Source organism: Mastomys coucha, unplaced genomic scaffold, assembly GCF_008632895.1.
Source record: "Mastomys coucha isolate ucsf_1 unplaced genomic scaffold, UCSF_Mcou_1 pScaffold16, whole genome shotgun sequence".
NCBI classification, from domain to species: Eukaryota; Metazoa; Chordata; class Mammalia; order Rodentia; family Muridae; genus Mastomys; species Mastomys coucha.
The window spans coordinates 69,145,151-69,163,449 of record NW_022196898.1 but is presented as its reverse complement, the minus strand read 5'-3'; the positions used below and the strand labels follow the sequence as shown (position 1 = coordinate 69,163,449).

The window sequence follows — 18,299 nt, the reverse complement described above, 5'->3', positions numbered from 1 at the left end:
GAGGCCGGGAGCTGGCCAGCCTTCGCTTAACAAAAGAATTGGTGAAGAAAAGTGTGTTCATTCACAGCTGTGGGCAGAACTGGAGGGCAGAGAGTTGTTGGTTTCTTTCTACCTTTTCTGTTGGAGTCTTCCAAGCCGTGAAAACAGAGCCAGGAAATGATCCTATGTGGATTGATTGGGCCGCGTGAAATATGTAAGTGCGGTGCGAAGGCTCTCCCTGAGAGCTGGGGGCTCCTCCTCACTCCTTCCTGGGGTGCCCTAGGAAAGCTTTAAGTCTTGGAGGTCCCTTTTCAAGGGTCTTGTTACGCTGCTCACTCTCTCTGGTGTGGAATTAAAACCGCAGCGATGGTTCACAGTCTCGTGGAGGAACTCAATAAACCCTAGCCCTTACCCTCCCCACAAACTTCCTAAAGGAGACATCACATGCAAAACCATGATGCACAGAAACTATAATGTTATTAGATAAATCTCTAGAAGGCAAAGTCACACACACACACACACACACACCGCACTCCCCAAGTCCAGATGACATCAAGACTCATATTCTAGCCTAGAAGGACAGAAGATATGCCAAGGTTGGGTCAACTTATCAAGCAGGCCACCTAGGCACACTGAACTGCACTTCCGTGCACAGCCTTGAAATGGAAAAATAGTGACCCTGCCTCTTAACGGAGATGACCCGTCACCCTGAAAATCTCATTAATGAAACTCAGGAGGAAGTTGAGACGTGGGAAGAGACAAGGGTCTCCTTCACTCTATGATCTACAATTGAAAAGTCCTGTTCCTTTGGGGGCCAGAAAGTCTGATACCCTCCCCTGAGCCTTTGTCCAACCTTGACTGAGGATAGAGACACCAACAATAGCAATAACCCTGGGGGCTGAATTTTGAGGGTAGCTACTAAGTTTGTTTTTTTTTTTGTTTTGTTTTGTTTTTTATCTTTGTGTCCCCTAGTAACAGTCTCTGGCATGCACTGAGCATTGAAAATTATTTAATACTCTTGGTTTTGAGAGGTTTTTTTTTTTTTTGGAGACAGGGTCTCATGTAGCCTGGGCTGGCCTTGTGTAGGATGCCGTCCCGCAGCTCCTACCTGCGTGGGTTTCCACGAACCGGGAATGTGAGGGACCTGCAGTATGGGGGAAGCAGAGAAAAGGAGGCACACACCAAGAGACGTTCCTCATCAAGGTGCACTTTACTTAGTGACGGGAGAGGATTTATACTCAAAGGCATCACAGGTAAGCAATTGGCATTTAGGTGATAATAAGACATCAAAGCTCAGTATGGATACAAAGGAATCCAGGAAGGGGAAGAAAGATCAAAGAATCACGGCTTCGAAAGAAACAGGTATCTGGTTCTCGAGTCATTTGCATGGGCTCCAACCCCCCAGCGCGCAGAGACTAGCTGTCAACTTGTAGTTTCGGTTTGAGAATCTCCGAGAGCACAGCAGGGCTTCCCACAGCCTTGAACTCATTATGTGACCAAGGCTGGTCTTAAAATCCTCCTGATCCTCCTTCCTCTGCCTCCTGAGAGCTGGGCTTTCAGGCGTGCTCTACCTGCTCAGCTTGTTGAAAAAGAATGCAGAGCCTCTGAAATACATTGGCTTTAAGGAGGTATAACTTTGGAATATATGACCATACCTCATTGTAAGGTTAATGGTGGGGTCCCTCATCTGCTTGGAGCTCAGGGAGGCGGGACTCGGGAGTTTTGACTGCGATTACCTATTCGGGTGCTGAGTGGGCATCGGGCTATGAGAAGCCTGGGTACCCCGCTCCCGGGGTTGGGGGAAAGCAGTCTGAGGTCCCGGGGGAATGCTGGAGCTGGCTCGGAGTCCCCAGGCCTGCAGAGAGGCAGGGATCGTCTGGTTCTCATATTCTTGGGTACCCTATGAGCTGCTAGATGCCGCAGAAGAGCTGAGAATGGAGTGGGGGGGCCCACAGTCTGGGTCCCTGGGAGAGGAGAGTCCTTGGCTTGTTCGGTGGGCGGCTTGGCTTGGTGGAGGCCATGGCTGGGAGCGCTGAGAGGCCTTCTGCAGGAGACTAGACAGGCTCTTTAAACTAAGGGCCTGTTCCATAGCTCCCCAGGGCGGATCCTAATGAAAAGAGACAGTCCGTGGTTTTAAGGCATTTATTGTCATGGTGGAGAGCTGCGATGAGAAAACCATACCCCCCCTTTTTAGGGCGGGCCTGAGGGGCTCAGGGCAGGGAGGAATGTCTGGGAAGGGGAGTTTTTTGGCTAAGCCCTTCAGACCTTTAGGTACCTCATTAAAATGGAGATCCGTCTTGAGGTTGCTTGATCTGTGGTCCCCTCCTCCACCTGTGGAGGGGCTTGGGATGTTGCTCTTGTGTGACTGATGGCCACAGACCTATGGAGAGCTGCTGTCTCATATCAGGGGCCCGGTGTCCAGGAGTGTGGCAAAACGCCTACCGTTCAGGTCACCTGCAGGGTCACCAGGGTTTCAAACCTAGCACAACCAGAAACCAGGCTGCCTTTCACAGTCCCACACCTCATGTTAGTGGATAATGTCCCACAGCCTCTGTCTCTGAGTAAGCTTGCCAGGACCATACACTTTTAGGCAGCATGCTGTATGTAACAGACTGGTAAACTTACCACCATGCTCTTAAGTAAGCTTGTGGAAAGAGAAGAAATCTTGGCAGAGGACAATTAGATGTGTATGAATGGTACAGTTGTTTGGACTGAACTTTCAAATATTCCCAATAACAGTGGATTTACAAAACAATAACACTACTATCAACAAAATAACAAAAAAAAACACCTGTTGATTGCAAGATGACCATTGTCAAACCGAATCCTGAAATTCTTTTTTTTTAATTTTATGAAAATGTAAGCAAGCAACCCAAATACTCCTTCGGACTGTGAGCAGTGTGTTGATCTGTACCAACTGTGTAGCCTTGATAAGCGTTGAAAATTGAGATGAAAAGAACATTTTATAAAGAAAGATGTGATGTTTGCTAGTTCAGGCTCTAAGTGTTGTTATGTGGGATAAGAGGACATGAATTTGATCAGAGGTGGGGACAGGTAAAGGCAAATGGATCTCTGGGGCTCGCTAGCTAGCCAGCCTAGCCTATGTGGTGAGTTTTAAGCCAGGAAGAAGCTATGTCTCAAAAAAAAAAAAAAATACAAAAATACAAAAACAAAAACCATAACAAAGGCAAAAAAACCCAAGTGGATATTGTCTGCAGATCTAAGGTCTAAGTTATCCTCTGACCTCCACACATACGCATGCATGTTCATAAGTGCACCCACACATGCGAACCACACATATAAGCACACAGGAAAATTTTAGCACAGCCTCGATGCACTTAGATAACCCAGACATGCTGAAGGGATAAAACGAAGTTATCCCAGTCAAATTTGTCAGAAAAATAAAAAGGTGATGGCCTCTTGAAGATGACAAAGAGCGGGGGAATCTGGGCGTGCTAGGACGCCCTCCCTGTTCACTGACTACACCAGCATTCACAGAGTGGACCCTACCTGGGTAGGGGCACTTGCTGCTGGGTAAGGGAGGGCCGTGGAGCTACAGAGGCTCCTCATTTATCTGCTTGTGTTTCACACGAGCATCTCTAGGGATGTGAGGGGTGGCCATTTCCTGTGTGGTCAGGCAGTCACATGCCCTTGGGTTTTGCCAGGTGTTCATCATGGGTTATTCGGTGGTAGCTGGGGCAGCAGGGAGACTCCTGTTTGGATATGACAGCTTTGGCAACGTGTGTGGCAAGAGGAACTCGCCAGTGGAAGGGGCCCCCCTCTCCGGGCAGGACATGACTCTAAAAAAGTAAGTCTTTGAGGGTTAGGGCTCCGACTTAGAGAGGGGCTTTATTTCAAAACTTTGCATTCATTTAAGAACTTTGCCAACGTTCCTTATTTGAAACCGTGGTCAGCCCATCTTAAAAAGCAAGCGGCTGTAGAACCAGCCACTCCTGGGCTTACATTCCACCTCTGCTACTTCTCAGCTCCGTGATCTGGGCTGGAGTCCCTAGCTTCTGGGAGACCAGTTTTCATCTTTTTAAACTGGTAATTATACCTATTTTCCCAGGCTGCTCTAAGGATCCAGGGAGCCTGTGCATGAATCAAGGCTTAGCAGATGTTCTCTGTTCCCCTGACATTGTCTCACACTCAGACTTGTAGCGTGCAGTATGCTTTGGAGGCAAAAGTAAAAAGTGAACTGGCGGTTTTTTGGGTTGGTGGAGGAGGGAGAATGAGCAGCTCTTGCCTATTGGAACAGTTTGCGGAGGCTGGGCACGGGGGACAGTTGCACAGAACCATCTGTGCATTTAGTGCCCTGAACTATGTGCTGGAAGTGATTAAGGATGCAAACTGGATGTATATTTTAACATAATTTAAAATTTTTTAAACAAAATAAAGTGTGTGGGCGTCATCCACCCAGGAAATCTGTCCCACCACTTCTCCTGTACAAACTTCCTTCCACCCGTCCCCAGTGGAGGGAGACCGGCCCCTAGATCCCTTCGCTCAGTCAGCTCCCCTCTCAGTCAGCTCCCAGGGCTCTTCCCCTATGGTCCTGTGACTTAAACAGCCTGTATCAAGCCTTGGGTTGGGGAGCCAAGCTGCCACTAATGACAACAGCCAGCTCTGTGGCTGAGTAGCCCCAGGCAAGGTCTCCAGGCTGTCCTGGCTCTTTTGCTTCCTTAAATCCCCAGCCTCAGCTCTCTTCCTTCCCAATGGTCACTTCCCTGAGTTCTGACATTCCCTGGAACACATTTGAACACTTTGGAGCAGTTTCCATTAAGGCCCACACACTATGGGCAGTTTAATCAACCCTTCTCGTTATATCCCTCCACTGCTCAGATGCAGAGCCCAGACCAGGAAATGTTTGCTCAAGACGCCCCCAGCTGGTTTATTAAATGTTCAGTTCTTTAGAGGCATTTGGCTGCAAAGTTTGCTTTAGTCATTCCCCCATGTGGTGGTGGTGTGTGCTACATTTTCAAAGCCCATAGTTAAACCAATGAGAATCAGTGCCCTGACATATGCTTTTCTTTCCTCTGTCTTTAGACATGTGTTCTTTATGAATGCCTGCAATCTGGAAGTCAAAGATAGGGGCCTCGGTCCCACAGCCCTCTGTGTATCCAGCTGTCCTGAGAAGCAGCTGGACACCCTGGAAGAGGTCCAGCTGTTTGCGAACATCAACGGTAGGTGCCGAAGACCCATTCTTTCCCCACATCACCTGGGGTGGCAACCTGTGGAGTGCCAGATGATGTAACTTATCCTGAAGCTAATTTCTCTGAAAGGATGCAAAGTATACCCCTCTGCAGACACCCTTTATGTGGGAAGCAATAGAAGTGTCTTCTCATGAGCTTGCGTAATGTCATTTGAGTCTTTATGGACTTATTTGAACCCCTAGTGCTCCTCGCTCCCTGTAGTAAAAGGTGTCCCTAAGAGACAAGGAGACACAAGGTCCAAGGTTCATAGCCAAATCACCAACGTTGGAGGGTTTTTGGTGAAGTTGTGAGGGTCAGCAGGCACTTTCCCTGACCAGAGAGTCAGAAGTTGTACTAAAACCACTCAGTCCAGACATTTCAGACTCACATTAATTAAAAAGTGAAAGTAACAAAACAAGGCAACTTATGAATTTTATCTGTCTGGTAAATGGAGTGTGAGATCTTAAAAAGTATTTTCAAAGCTGGATTAAAAACCTCAGGCTTGGGGCTGGAGAGATGGCTCAGTGGTTAAGAGCACTGACTGCTCTTCCAAAGGTCCTGAGTTCAATTCCCAGCAACCACAAGGTGGCTCACAACCATCTATAATGAGATCTGATGCCCTCTTCTGGTGTGTCTGAAGGCAGCTACAGTGTACTTAAATATAATAACAAATAAATCTTTTTAAAAAACAACCTCAAGCCCCACAATAAATCATCTTCAAATAACCTTCAAATTATTTTAGTGCCAGTCCTACCATTTATAGTGCTGAATTTGGGGTTTTGGAGAGAAAGAGAACCTGAGTGTACTCTGGATGCACACCTGCTCTTTCCATAAATTTGGGTTACATATTCGAATTCCTTCCTGATATGGTAAAATGGCTGTGGTTTCTTTACTGGCTTTCCAAGGAAGATGGATGCAAGGCACAAAAGCAGCCTGTGTGTGTGTGTGTCTTCTGCTTCCAGGCTCTTTCCTGTGTGTGTATAGTTTGAATTCCTTCAACTACACTCAGAGCTCAAGTGCAGACACACTGTGTCCCAGGCTCCCGGTTCCTCCAAGGTAAGCTTATGGACCAAAGACAGTACTTGATGCTGCCTGCTCCTCTGCCGTACACTGTACAAAATGAAAGGGTGCAGCTCCCAATCAGGGACAAAGAGGGACTATGTACAATACATAATACACGTGATAAACAATGACCAGATAAGGAGAAAACTCAGCCATCAGGAAAGGCCCATGTGATCTTCAAATACTAACGCTGGGTTGTAGGGATGGCTCAGAGGGTGAAGAAGGCACTTGCCATAAAGCCTAGTGACCTGGGTTTCATGTCTGGGACCCACATGAAGTGAGGAGAGAACCCATTCCTGAAAACCACCTCTTCTATATGTGCACCATGGATGGTACACATCACACACACACACACACACACACAAAATGTAAGACTTTTTTAAAGACAGTGAAAACAAATATATACACTATTATCAAATGAATGACTTTATGACAAGGCTAATGTACACTTTTCCTTTCCTAGTTCTTTGTTACTATTAGAGAGAAATGTCAACATCCACATTTTCATTGCAACAATGTTGATAGTCCTTGTCGTTCAAGACAGTGCCAGAGAAACAGGCCTGGGGGTCTGGAGAGATGGCTTAGAGGTTTCTTAACCTCTGAGTACTTGTTCCTCTTGCAGAGGACTAGTCCCAGGATCCACGTGGCATCTCATGACCACTTGTAACTACAGTCCCAAGAGATCCAACACCCCCTTCTGACCTGGGCTGGCACCAGGCACACATGGGATGCACATACATATATGCAGGCAAAAATTCATAAAACTAATTGTTAAAAACACTTTTGTGTATTCAAGTTAAATTTATTAGAATTTTACACAATGTTGTACACTGAGGTTTTAAAAGTTGTTTTATATATACATATGTGTATATATAATATAACATATATTTTATATATGTATATATATAATATAACATTTTATATATATATATATATATGCAAGAAATAGGCCTGGACGAGCAAGGCCAAGTAGGCTTTGTCATTTTTCTTTCAGTGAACACATAAGCATAGGTCCTTATGAACATCCTGGGTGAACTCCCAGGGTCTTACTCCTGGCCCGCTGCAGGCTTCTTGTAAATGCTTATTGAACTGTAACAAAGCAGTGTTGGTGTGAGGAGCTCACATTTGCCCCATGGACAAGGCCAAGGCTTCAAGCAGGGTGCTCTGGTGTACTGATTAAAGTTTGTTGAATTTGCATGCCCATTTTTTTGGAAAATATGTTTACAATGAATAAGTACTCCATAAAATGAAAGCTTATGAGAAACAATAATTTAAGTAGAACAAGACATTGCCTCAACCAGCTTGCACAGTGCTGATGGTATTTTGGCTTGGGACCCAGAAAGTAAAGAGTATTCTGTTACAACTCTGTCACAACCCAGCACACACATAACTTCCTATGTAAGCATATAAAACAAATAGAAATGTCGCAAAAAGACTTCCTCTTATTATATATGATTCCTGTGATAATTCCTATTCCAATAATTTTTTTTAAAAATATCTTTGTAGGGATAGCCAGTCACCATTCTAGATTGGAGAGGAGAGGGGCTCGAGAGCCCTCACTCCTAGCTGTGGAGTTGTTGACAGTTGAGAGCTTCTGGAGGAGGGAGGTCCTTTCCCTGAAGGACATGATGAGCTTCCAGTAGATGAGCTTCACTTCAGTGGGTGGTCCCACATCTAGAAGCAGATGGTCAGCACAAATTGGACTCAGTGGACCTTAAGAAAGGAAGAAAGAAAGAAAAAGAGAGAGAGAGAGAGAGAGAGAGAGAGAGAGGAAAGAAAGAAAGAAAGAAAGAAAGAAAGAAAGAAAGAAAGAAAGAAAGAAAGAAAGAAAGAAAGGAAGAAAGGAAGGAAGGAAGGAAGAAAGAAGGCAAGCCAGCCAGCCAGGACACAAGATTATGTGTCTAGTGGGGAGTAGATCTGGGAGAAGTCTTGGGGAGGAGTAGGGATGAGTATAACCAAAATACATTGTATGAAATCCTCAATGAATTAATAAAATTGTTGTATTAAATAATCACAATCCTCTAACTGATTGTAAATACAGTTTGAAAAATACAAATCTTGCAAGTCCTAAAGATGACAGGCAGGATTTAACTCCATAGGAGGTGTAATCAGCCGTCTTGTAGTGTTCTTTCTTAAAATGAATGTAGGTAATTTAGACAGGCAAGAATTATCTGCAGAGGAAGGTACTCAAGCCACTTTCACAGTATTTTATTTTTTTTAAATATGGTTACCATTGCTTGTCTTAATGAAACACAAGTGAACCAGAAAAAAAAAAACTGGAGTATTTTAGTGGGTTAGAGGAAATTATGTAATGCTTGGACACAAGGGTATTGTCTCTTTTAGCAATGCTGCAAAGTGTGCCTGCAGAAAGAATTGAAAGAAAAGAGAGGCAGATAGACAGGCAGAGACAGACAGGGAATGTATTTTGTGTTTGTGGTGTGTGTGTGTATGTGTGTATGTGTGTGTGTGTGTGTGTGAGAGAGAGAGAAAGAGAGAGAGAGAGAGAGAGAGAGAGAGAGAGAGGGAGGGAGGGAGGGAGGGAGCACGTATCCTCCAATGTAAGCATGCAGAGGCTAGAAAAACTCTGGGGTCATATTCAGACACACCACACACTTCTAATAGACAGGGTCTTGCTGGCCTGGAGTGAGGCACCATTTCTGCTTCTCCGGTGCAGGGATGACAAGTGTGTGCCAACACCTCCTGCATTTTGGCACAAACTCCTTGCACTCAATACTCTCACAAGGCAAGCACTTCACTGCGGGCTAAGCTATACTGCAGTCCCGAGAATAGAATTTCTTCAAGGTTTCCACTTAAACAGAGTTGGATCAACTGTCCTCTCTCTGTCACTGGCATGACAGCCACGATTCCGTGGGAAGCTTACAGGGTGGCACAGGTGTTGATTTGTGGCGCTTTCCCTCCTTGTTGCTTCCTTTTGTAACCTTCGGACATGTGCTAGTCTGCTGGGGCCTCACAGAGCGTTAGCACTTTAAGTATTGTCTTATAGATGAGAAGACTGATCAGGGAAATGCTGAGCTCATTCAGTGAGCAAGAGAAACGTTGGCATTCAAAACCCAGCAGTGCCCATATTGGATTCTGTAATCCAGTATAAGCAATCAAGGCTGACTTGGACAACCTAGTGAGTGGCCTCCTTAAGCCCACCCCAAGCTGGGAGGGGAAATATATATCACATGTCCTGGAGCCACCCCCTCCTCTCCCTCTGAAGCCGTCCCAACCTTTTCACCTCCCAGTGTAGACCTTGCCAACACTAACTTTCCAAGTGCGGACAGAAGAAGTGATTGACTAGCTCTTTTTGGACAAAGCAAGAGAGACAAAAATAGGCTTGGGGGCTCTGTTTCCTTCTCCTACACAAGGAAGCGTTTGTTTGAGATGGAAATTATCATATTTATCGTGGAAGAGCTGTGCCAAGCCTTAAAAGCTACAAAACATGAGAAGCGTGGCTACAAGGCCAGAGAACGTTTTCTAAATACTTCTTCTGACTACATCAATTGTTCCTTCTGCCTGTGTCGGCTGTGGAAGGTATAACGCCCTTTGAGAGCAGTGGGTGAGTTTCAAGAAGGCATGTGCACCTGCGCATGAGCTCTGTTGAGCAATGAAAAGTACTACAGAAGATAACAATGTTTTTCGCTTTGGTGATTAGCATAGTGTTAGCCTAGCACCATATTTTGAGTCTCCCATGCATTTGAAATCTAGGGATGTTCCCCACACTCTTGCCCCCAACTCAGTTCTAGTTCTAGCCTCCTGTTTGACACTGTGTCGTTTGCTTGAGTGAAATCCACATACGAATGTGCCCACATTTATCTGGGCAGCCGTCCAGACTACTCGCCTGCAAGTCGGAGTGGTTTTGCTGGTGGTGATGAAGTGCAGAAGTATGGAAGAAACCTCAGGCTGTGGGCTAATGCATCTCTGGTCGAGTTAATGATGGACATTTTCAGTAGCCAGCAAGGCAGGCACCCAGACTTTACATGTTTCTCCGTGCCCCCTTCAGGGTTAGATGAGCCTTCCTGTTGTTCCTTATCAGCACAGGAACAGTGAATCCCATACACACACACAAACACACACACACACAAATGCACACACAGCTTAGCACAGTCACATGGGTAAAATGAAGGTCTGGCGTAGAATAACATTTGCATCAAAGGAGTAAAATAGCTTTAAGTCGGTGTTTGTTCTTAGTTTTTAGGAAGCCTAATGAAACTTAAGAATACATTAGCTTTTAAAACTCTTCCAATTTATTGGTGTTGTGAAACCGTTTAGTGGCAGAAAAGCAAAAGAAATTAGAGGTTTAGAAGTCAGAAATCAGGAGTAATTACTGGTCTGTAGAGGAAATGATTATAGACCTGGGAAACTAAGAGAACCAACTGGAAAGCCCCTGTGGGCAACAAAAGAACTCATTTGGGTGGCGTGGGATCAGCTAGTGTACCCGAATCTACACATTCGTGGTTTTTTTTTTAAAAAAAAGTTCTAATTTACTACAGCAGGAACAAAGATCACATAGAAAGACATGAAAGTGCCTAGAAATCAATTTAAGAAAAAATAGATGTGAACCTCAGGAGGAGAACATCGGTGCCATCTTAGGTGTGCTGAACACGAACACAAATGGAAATGTGCTCTATGTCAATCACACAATCCAACAGGAAAAGACTCGTCTACTGGTCTATTCGTTCATTGTTCTGGCAATGGACAGATCAACAGGATGAGGTCCAAAATATGGGAATTTATTGCACAATAAAACTGGCATCGTAAATCAGTGGGGGAAATGTGAGCTATTTGATAAATGGTAATATAGATCAATCAAGGAGATATTCAATGGGTGTTTTTTGTATAGAGAATGAAACCAGACCATACTGAAAGCTCACAAGGGTTCTTTCACAGCCTGAAAGTAGGGAAGGCTCCTTCTGAAAACCACAGAGATGGGCCATGGGTACAACAAGCCCATGTCTGTCATCTTAGCACTCAGAAGGCTGAGACAGGAGGATTGCCAGAAGTCCGAGACCAGCACAAAATAAGAAATCTGGTTAGTATTATACTTGATGGTGAGCAGATGATGCTTTGTAATTAAGATCAGAAAGAAGAAAGGATGTCTATTTCAAATCCTTCTATTCAGCTCTGAAATGGAAGGCCTAGGACAGGTAACAGGGAAGGAAAAGAAACAGAGAGAAGAAAGAACATGTTTATTTTAAAATGAGTAACAATGGTCTAGAAATATCCAAAGGTTCTATAAAATATTAAGCAAATTGAGCAAAGAAACAAAACACAGGTTAATTGTCTTTCTGAGCTAGGCCTTTACTACCAGCATCTAGGCGGCAGAGGGAGGTGGATGTCTGTGTTTGAGGCCAACCTGGTCTACATTGTAGGTTCCAGAACAGTTAGGACTACATACAGAAAACCCTGTCTCGAACATCTTTTTGGATTCTCATAGGAAAATAAAAATGTTTCAAAGTCCATATTTATCAAAAATTTTAAAAGGAGGGAAACTTAGAAATGAGCTTACCAGTCAAACTCCGTGACCTTAGCTGAAAAGAAATAAAAGAACCTGTGTCCATGGATAAAGACATCTGTTCACACAATTAACTTAATATCACTAGGACGCCAACTCTCTTCACATTGCTTTCTATGTTCAGCACTCCCCAAGGACTTTTGCAGAAACTGACAAGTTTATTCTAAAAACATAGAAAAGATTAAGATGTAGGTGTTATCATTTATGGACTCATATGGCAACATGTCTTCCATAACTCATGGCCTCAGGTGAAGGTACTGTTTTGGGAGGCTCTGGAGGCTAAGGAAGCTTCAAGAGAGGCAACCTAGCTAAAGGAAGGAGGTTGCTAGAAGTGGAACCTTGCAGGGTCTCTTGTCTCAGGCCCCTTCCTGCCTCCTGCCCTGTGCTTCCGTTCTCCCTACCGCTTTCTGTCCACTACAAGGTGAAGGATCTCCTCTACCACAAGCACTAGGGTAGTCTCAAGAACACAGGAGCAAGCAAAGATGGACTGCGACTCCTGAGGTCATGATTCAAATCAATTCTTCTGCCTTTGAGTTGTTTATGTTTGTCCAACCTATGGCGCGAGTGTAGACACAGCCATAGAAGACACATGAACGGGGGTGGGCAGGTGGTTCAGTGGCTAAAGGCTTGCTGCATGAACATGAAGATGAGCTTGAATCGTAAGAACCCATGTACAGCTGGATGCAGAAGAGCACCCATCTGTAATCCCAGGGCTTCTATGGGGAGATGGGAGGTAGAGTCAGGAGAATTCACCAGCTAGCTTGGTGAGTGCAACAGAAACCAACCAAGAGACCATGTTGAAGACAAGACTGGGGACACACAAACACACTAAATGTTTGAAAGAATAAACATTATTTTTAAAATGCATGAACGGAAGGACCAAGATGCCTTTCAATAAAGCTTTAGGTATTTAAAGGGAAAAAAAAAAAGCAGGGAGCCACATTTGACTGATCTCTACCGTCAAGTAGTAATACATGGACGAACAGCTCAGTAGAACGAGGCAAAGATGTGAGCAGACCCGACCCATGAAGGCCTCCACACACTTACTACAAGAGTTAATTATTTAGAAAGTAGTAAAACTAAGAACTGGAAAGGACATGGGACCAGAACAACCATATGTATGTATGTATCTGGGAAGACTGAATGGAAAGATGAGTCTGAAAAACAAAGACAAGTCTGAAAAATACCAATGTTTCTTACACAGTTAAGCCCATACTCACCACATGACCCAGTCACTCCACTTTTACCTATAAGAAAGAAAACTACACATTCAAAAATAGTAAGATATGTATGTGAATGTTCATAACATCTTTGTTTGGTATTTGTAAACAACTCAAATGGCACTCCTCAGAAAAACAAGAGGTGGCGTCGCATATTCATCGAGGGTGTAGTGCTCAGGTATTGGAAGCATGCTGATGTGTGCGCAACACCCAAGTGGAAGGAATTTGACACAAGGGTGTGTGCCACAATACCAGTAGAAGTCAAATCTGTTGAGCTAGGGATGTAGCCACTTGCTAGGCAGGCATGAAGCTGGGTTTAGATCCCCACCACAGTGTAAACTAGGAATGATGGTACAAAACAGTAACCTAGCCAAAGAATCAGGAGCCCATGGTCATCCTTGGCCACATGAACTTCACAGCAGCCTTTCTCTGAAAACAATCAAATAGTCAGCTCCATAGGAGAATGAGGGGACTTACCGGCGCTTTCAAAATGTTCCACATCCTAATCAGGCTCCAGTGGTTCATGTCTACAATCCCAGCAGACAGAAGGGAAAAATTCCAAGCTTGTAACCTGTTGTTTTTAACAAAATCTCAAACATTCATTTTACCAATGAAGACTCAGGAGCCACATGCTAGGGTAAAAGCCTACAAGCACAGAGAGATAGAGAAAGAACTCAGCTTAGAGAAAGCACTTCCTCCTCAGATGTCCCAAAATAAAGCTTTCCATCCCACACTGTCTCAAAAATCCCTCAAACTCAACCCCCTCCCTTCTACTTCCTGTGTGTCTCTCTAGCCACCCTCCTGACTTCTCTAACTCTCTATGGTTTTTTCCTGTCACTGGTTCCTCTATAGTTCACTCCCTGTCAACTGGTTGATGGCTCCACCTCTTGACCTATGGTTGACTTTATTTAATCTTGTTTACAATAAGCAGAAAGCTCTTGGATTAAAGGTGTGTGCTGGGGCTGAGCCACAACACAACTAAAAACAGGTTTTTCCAGTAAATAACACAATCTGGGATTCACGGTGTGATCAAATACCCTGCAGCAATGGCCAGCATTGCCTGTGTAATGAGATAATGAGATGGAGTGGCAGTTAGTGTGGGGTTCAGGTGGTGCAGTCATTGCCTTGAAAGGGGTAGTTGTTATATGAAAGTATGTAGCTGTCGAAAGTTTCATTGAATATTGCAAATTTTACAACAGTAAAGACAGAAAATCTCAGGGGCTGGAGAGATAGCTCAGAGCTTAAAAGTGACTGTTGTGCTTGCAAAAGTCCTTGGTTCAATTCCCAGCACCCACACTGCGTGGCTCACAACCAACTATAATCCAACTCCCAGGAATCCAATGTCTGGCCTCAGGCACCTGTACTCACCTGCACACACATACACATAACTAAAAATAAAGTAATTCTTTAAAAAAAAAATAGGAAGTCCTCATATTCTGATATGTATAGAGCTGTAAGGCACATGACTAAAAATAAACAATAGATCAGTGTGTAGTGTACTGCCTTTCATTTTAAAGGGGGGAATGTGGTGTGATTTATGTGCATACAGGGAGGTAACGCACAAATCTACACTGGTGCATGTGTTGTTCCACAGCCATTGCATCCTACAAACAAAACACAAGACATAGCCAGAAAGGATTTGGATTTTTTTTTCTTCCCTTCTGTGTATTTAAATTTATTCAGTGAAATTAGTTAATCCTCCATAGAGCTTGCTTTTGAACTAAACGCAGACAGTTCCTGAGTCTTCCCTGGTTGCTCTTAGGTACTAAATGTTTGTATTCTGCGCTAGCTAGTCCTTTGGGAAGTCCTCTTCAGGGCTGAGTGGGGCAGTATGCAGCCCCGTACTGCTGAGGTCCCCACTGCCTTCCATGGAGCTGCCTTTGACATGGTCAATAGAACCCAACTATGTCAACCCAGACCCAGCACATGGAGTACATCTGGACCTCAGAAAGCCCTCATACATCCCTCGTTCCTGACCAATGCCTGCCCTGATGGCATAGACATCCTAAATCAAAGCCACTGCCCTCCAGATGTGACAGGATGGTTCACAGCTTAGTCCATGGGGTTCTCTAAACTGTATTCCATGGAATCCTCTATACCTGACAACTTAGGAGAATTAGAAGTGTTTCTCATTTTCTTCTTCTTGAGGATGGGATGAAGTCTCATGACAGTTCTCAAAAACAAAACAAACTCCAGCACTGATCTGACAGTGACTGCTCTTATCCACACCTGAATAGGATAGAAATTATGTTTTTGCAAATTAAAACAAACAAACAAACAAAATCAGCCAAGGAGGTCAGAGATCTCAGGACAGAATGTATAGACTGTGAAAAATGATCCTAACCTTATTACAAATGTATGGTAAGGCACAGTGGCACTCACCTCTGATCCCAGCACTGGTCATCTTGGTCTATATAGTGAGTTTCATGAGATCAAGGGCTATAGAGTGAGGCCCTGTCTATAAGTTAGAAAATAAATAAATATATGTCATCACCACCGAAGGGGGTGGAAGGAAAAGGATCTATCCTAGGTAACTTTGGGAAACAGTTTTATCACTGGTGATGTAGGCTAAAGGAAGGGAGAGTTGATCCTAAAGAGCATGCCTTAGAGATCCATTGCCAAAGACTAGAGGATGAAAAGAAAAAAAAACAACAACCTTAATGAGGTTATCAAGGTCAATTCACAGTGATGTTGCCAGCGAAGTTTGCTGGTGGGATTTTACAAAAAGGACATGTCATCTTACAGTGATGCCTCCCCTAAGCCCAGAATGGCCGTCTATTTACGAGAGAACAGCGGGGAGATTCTACAGGTGAAGAGAGAGTTTGCAAATCACCCATTGAGAATCTTCAGAGACAGTAAAGTTATGAGAAATAAGAAATTGTTACGGACCAAAGAGGATCATGACAACCAGATGTGACTCGATGTCCTGAGTTAGATCCCAGGACAGAGAAAGGACACTGGTGGGGTATGACAGAGTCAAAATAAAAGCTGTAGTTTGCTTAACTGCATACTGCCAAGGCTAAGACTGAACTCTCACGAATGTGCTGTGGGCACGTAAAGCATTAACGTTGGGGAACACAGGCAAAGAGTACACAGGACTCTCTGTTCCATCTTTAAGGCTTCTCTGAAGCTCTAAAATTGTCCCAAATTAAACATTTCTTTTTCAAAGTGCTCTTCCCATCAACTTCCAGCCCTTTCATGCCTTTGATGTGGATGTTGGCATTAACAAAAGGCTAACTCTGGGCTGGAGAGATGGCTCAGCCATTAAAGGCTAGGCTCACAACCAAAAATATAAGAAAAGGCTAACTTATCCCCTGTCCCTTCCTTTGTTTTAGCAAGCTCAGCATACTGCATCCTAGCCTTTTTTAAAAAAAAAAATTTTGTTATCTTGAGGTCAATTGCAGACTTCCATTTGGTTTTCCTATCACATTTCCATAGGCTTTCAAATATCTCTAAAATAAGGTGCATGAAACTAAAAATAAGTGGTTGCCTGTGGACAAATGTGCTCAGTGACTACACACGAGAAAGATTTACAGTCCATTGGACTCTCTAGAATGAATCATGTGATGTTTTACCCCTTCAAAACTTCAACTTAAATTTAATTTTCCTGTTGCATTACTTTTCTGTTAAACCACTATCTGGTGACTCAAGAACTCTTCTTACCATACTGTGACCACCCAGGGAAGGCTCTTCTACACGTCCATGCTGGACTTCAGTAGGAGCTTCAGAGCCATCTTCTTTTGTCTCCCTGCTTCCTCTTTATACATATCACAAAATAGCAGCTGTCTGGTTTTCAACAATCCATGAGATGATCCAACACTTCATAGCCTAGGAGTCTTACCCCACCGTTTAGGGTCCACAGGATGGTGGGAAACCCGATGAACCTATCTGTGGCTCATGAAGATTCTTTAGAATAGATATTCCTGCGTGTGTTGCGTTTTAGAGAGGAGCCCAGAAAAGATTAGCTTTCACACAGACTCAAGGTCCAAGTCAAACAAGCTTTGCTTCACTTTCTGAAGAGGATAGAAGAGAGTCTTTAACTGTCATTAGTTTGGCTTCTGGTTGACCCAGTCCATCCCCCAAACTATTCCTTAAAGAAATGCCATTATTGGAATTAGGAGAGAGTTCAGGGACTAAAGTATGAGGATATGAGTTCAAATCCCCCACAGGTGTGTGCACATATTACCCTGAGCTGGGAGACAAAGATCCAGCACTCACTGACCAGCCAGTCAAGACAACTGGTGAGCTCCGGCTTTCATGAAGAGACCCTGTCTCAAGATGGTGGAATGAGAGAAGGAGACAACTACCTGTCCTCTGACCCGCACATACATGTGCACCCAGAAGCACATGCACATGTAAATATATACAGTCATGCACATACAACACACACGAAGAAAGGGGAGGGGGAGGAGGGAGAGAGATTACTAGTGTTTGGGCTTCTGTGGGTTCTTTTAATCGGTTTCTCATCATGTGTATCAGGCAATCACTGTAACAAAACAGTGATTTTTTTTTTTGACTATCTTTCTAACATGTGCTCTGCAAGAAGGCTGATAAACTTTTTTTTTTACTATTTAAGTTGTATGTGCTTGCATGAGTATGTGTGTTGTGCATGCACGTGTGTGTGTCTGTGTGTGTATGTGTGTGTTCAAGCATGCATAAGTGGGGCAGATGCTGTACTGAATATGTGAAGGTCAGGCAATTTGTCTTTAGAGCCACGTAAGTGCCTTTACCTGCTGAGCCCTATCATTGGTCACAAAGTCCTTTTTATAAATACTGAGCTTATGGTTTAGGGATGTTGGAATTCTGAATATAAACATTTTTAAAGAGAAATAATGAATCACTTTACCACGGACTCTGCCTTTTCTTCTCAGCAAGCCCTTCCCCTTACTTAACCGGTGCATCCCTCAGACACCCGAGTGCTATTCCTTGTTTGCATCCGTCTTCATAAATGATGCTGATGCTCTCCATCGAATTCTAAGTGGAATAATGGCGGGAAGAGACACCATCCTCGGCCTGTGTGTCTTCGCATTCGGTAACTCTCAGCTAATTTTATTTAGTAACTGTGTATGGAATGGTGAATTTCCTAGCATTCAAGTATACAATGTAATGAAATTCAACAGCTTTGACTTAAACAGAGAGCTTATCTATTTCCTTCCCTTTTTAAAAAAGATTTATTTATTTATTATATCTAAGTACACTGTAGCTATCTTCAGACACTCCAGAAGAGGGCATCAGATCTCATTACAGATGGTTGTGAACCACCATGTGGTTGCTGGGATTTGAACTCATGAGCTCTGAAGAACAGTCCATGCTCTTAACCACTGAGCCATC

The 18,299-nt window shown here is 43.9% G+C and overlaps 1 protein-coding gene across 5 annotated transcripts in view; it reads left to right on the top strand.

The window, feature by feature from the left end:
* Nucleotides 1–18,299, top strand: part of Slc44a3 (solute carrier family 44 member 3) — a 78,872-nt gene that overhangs the window by 2,352 nt on the left and 58,221 nt on the right. For 3 of the 5 annotated variants that reach the window (XM_031375321.1, XM_031375318.1, XM_031375317.1), the window contains 4 exons: nt 3,645–3,787; nt 5,023–5,159; nt 6,131–6,224; nt 17,840–18,000. In XM_031375321.1, the coding sequence (XP_031231181.1) occupies nt 3,645–3,787; nt 5,023–5,159; nt 6,131–6,224; nt 17,840–18,000 (535 nt within the window). The remainder of the gene's footprint in view (nt 1–3,644; nt 3,788–5,022; nt 5,160–6,130; nt 6,225–17,839; nt 18,001–18,299) is intronic. The other 2 variants (XM_031375320.1, XM_031375319.1) reach the window with 1 other exon arrangement.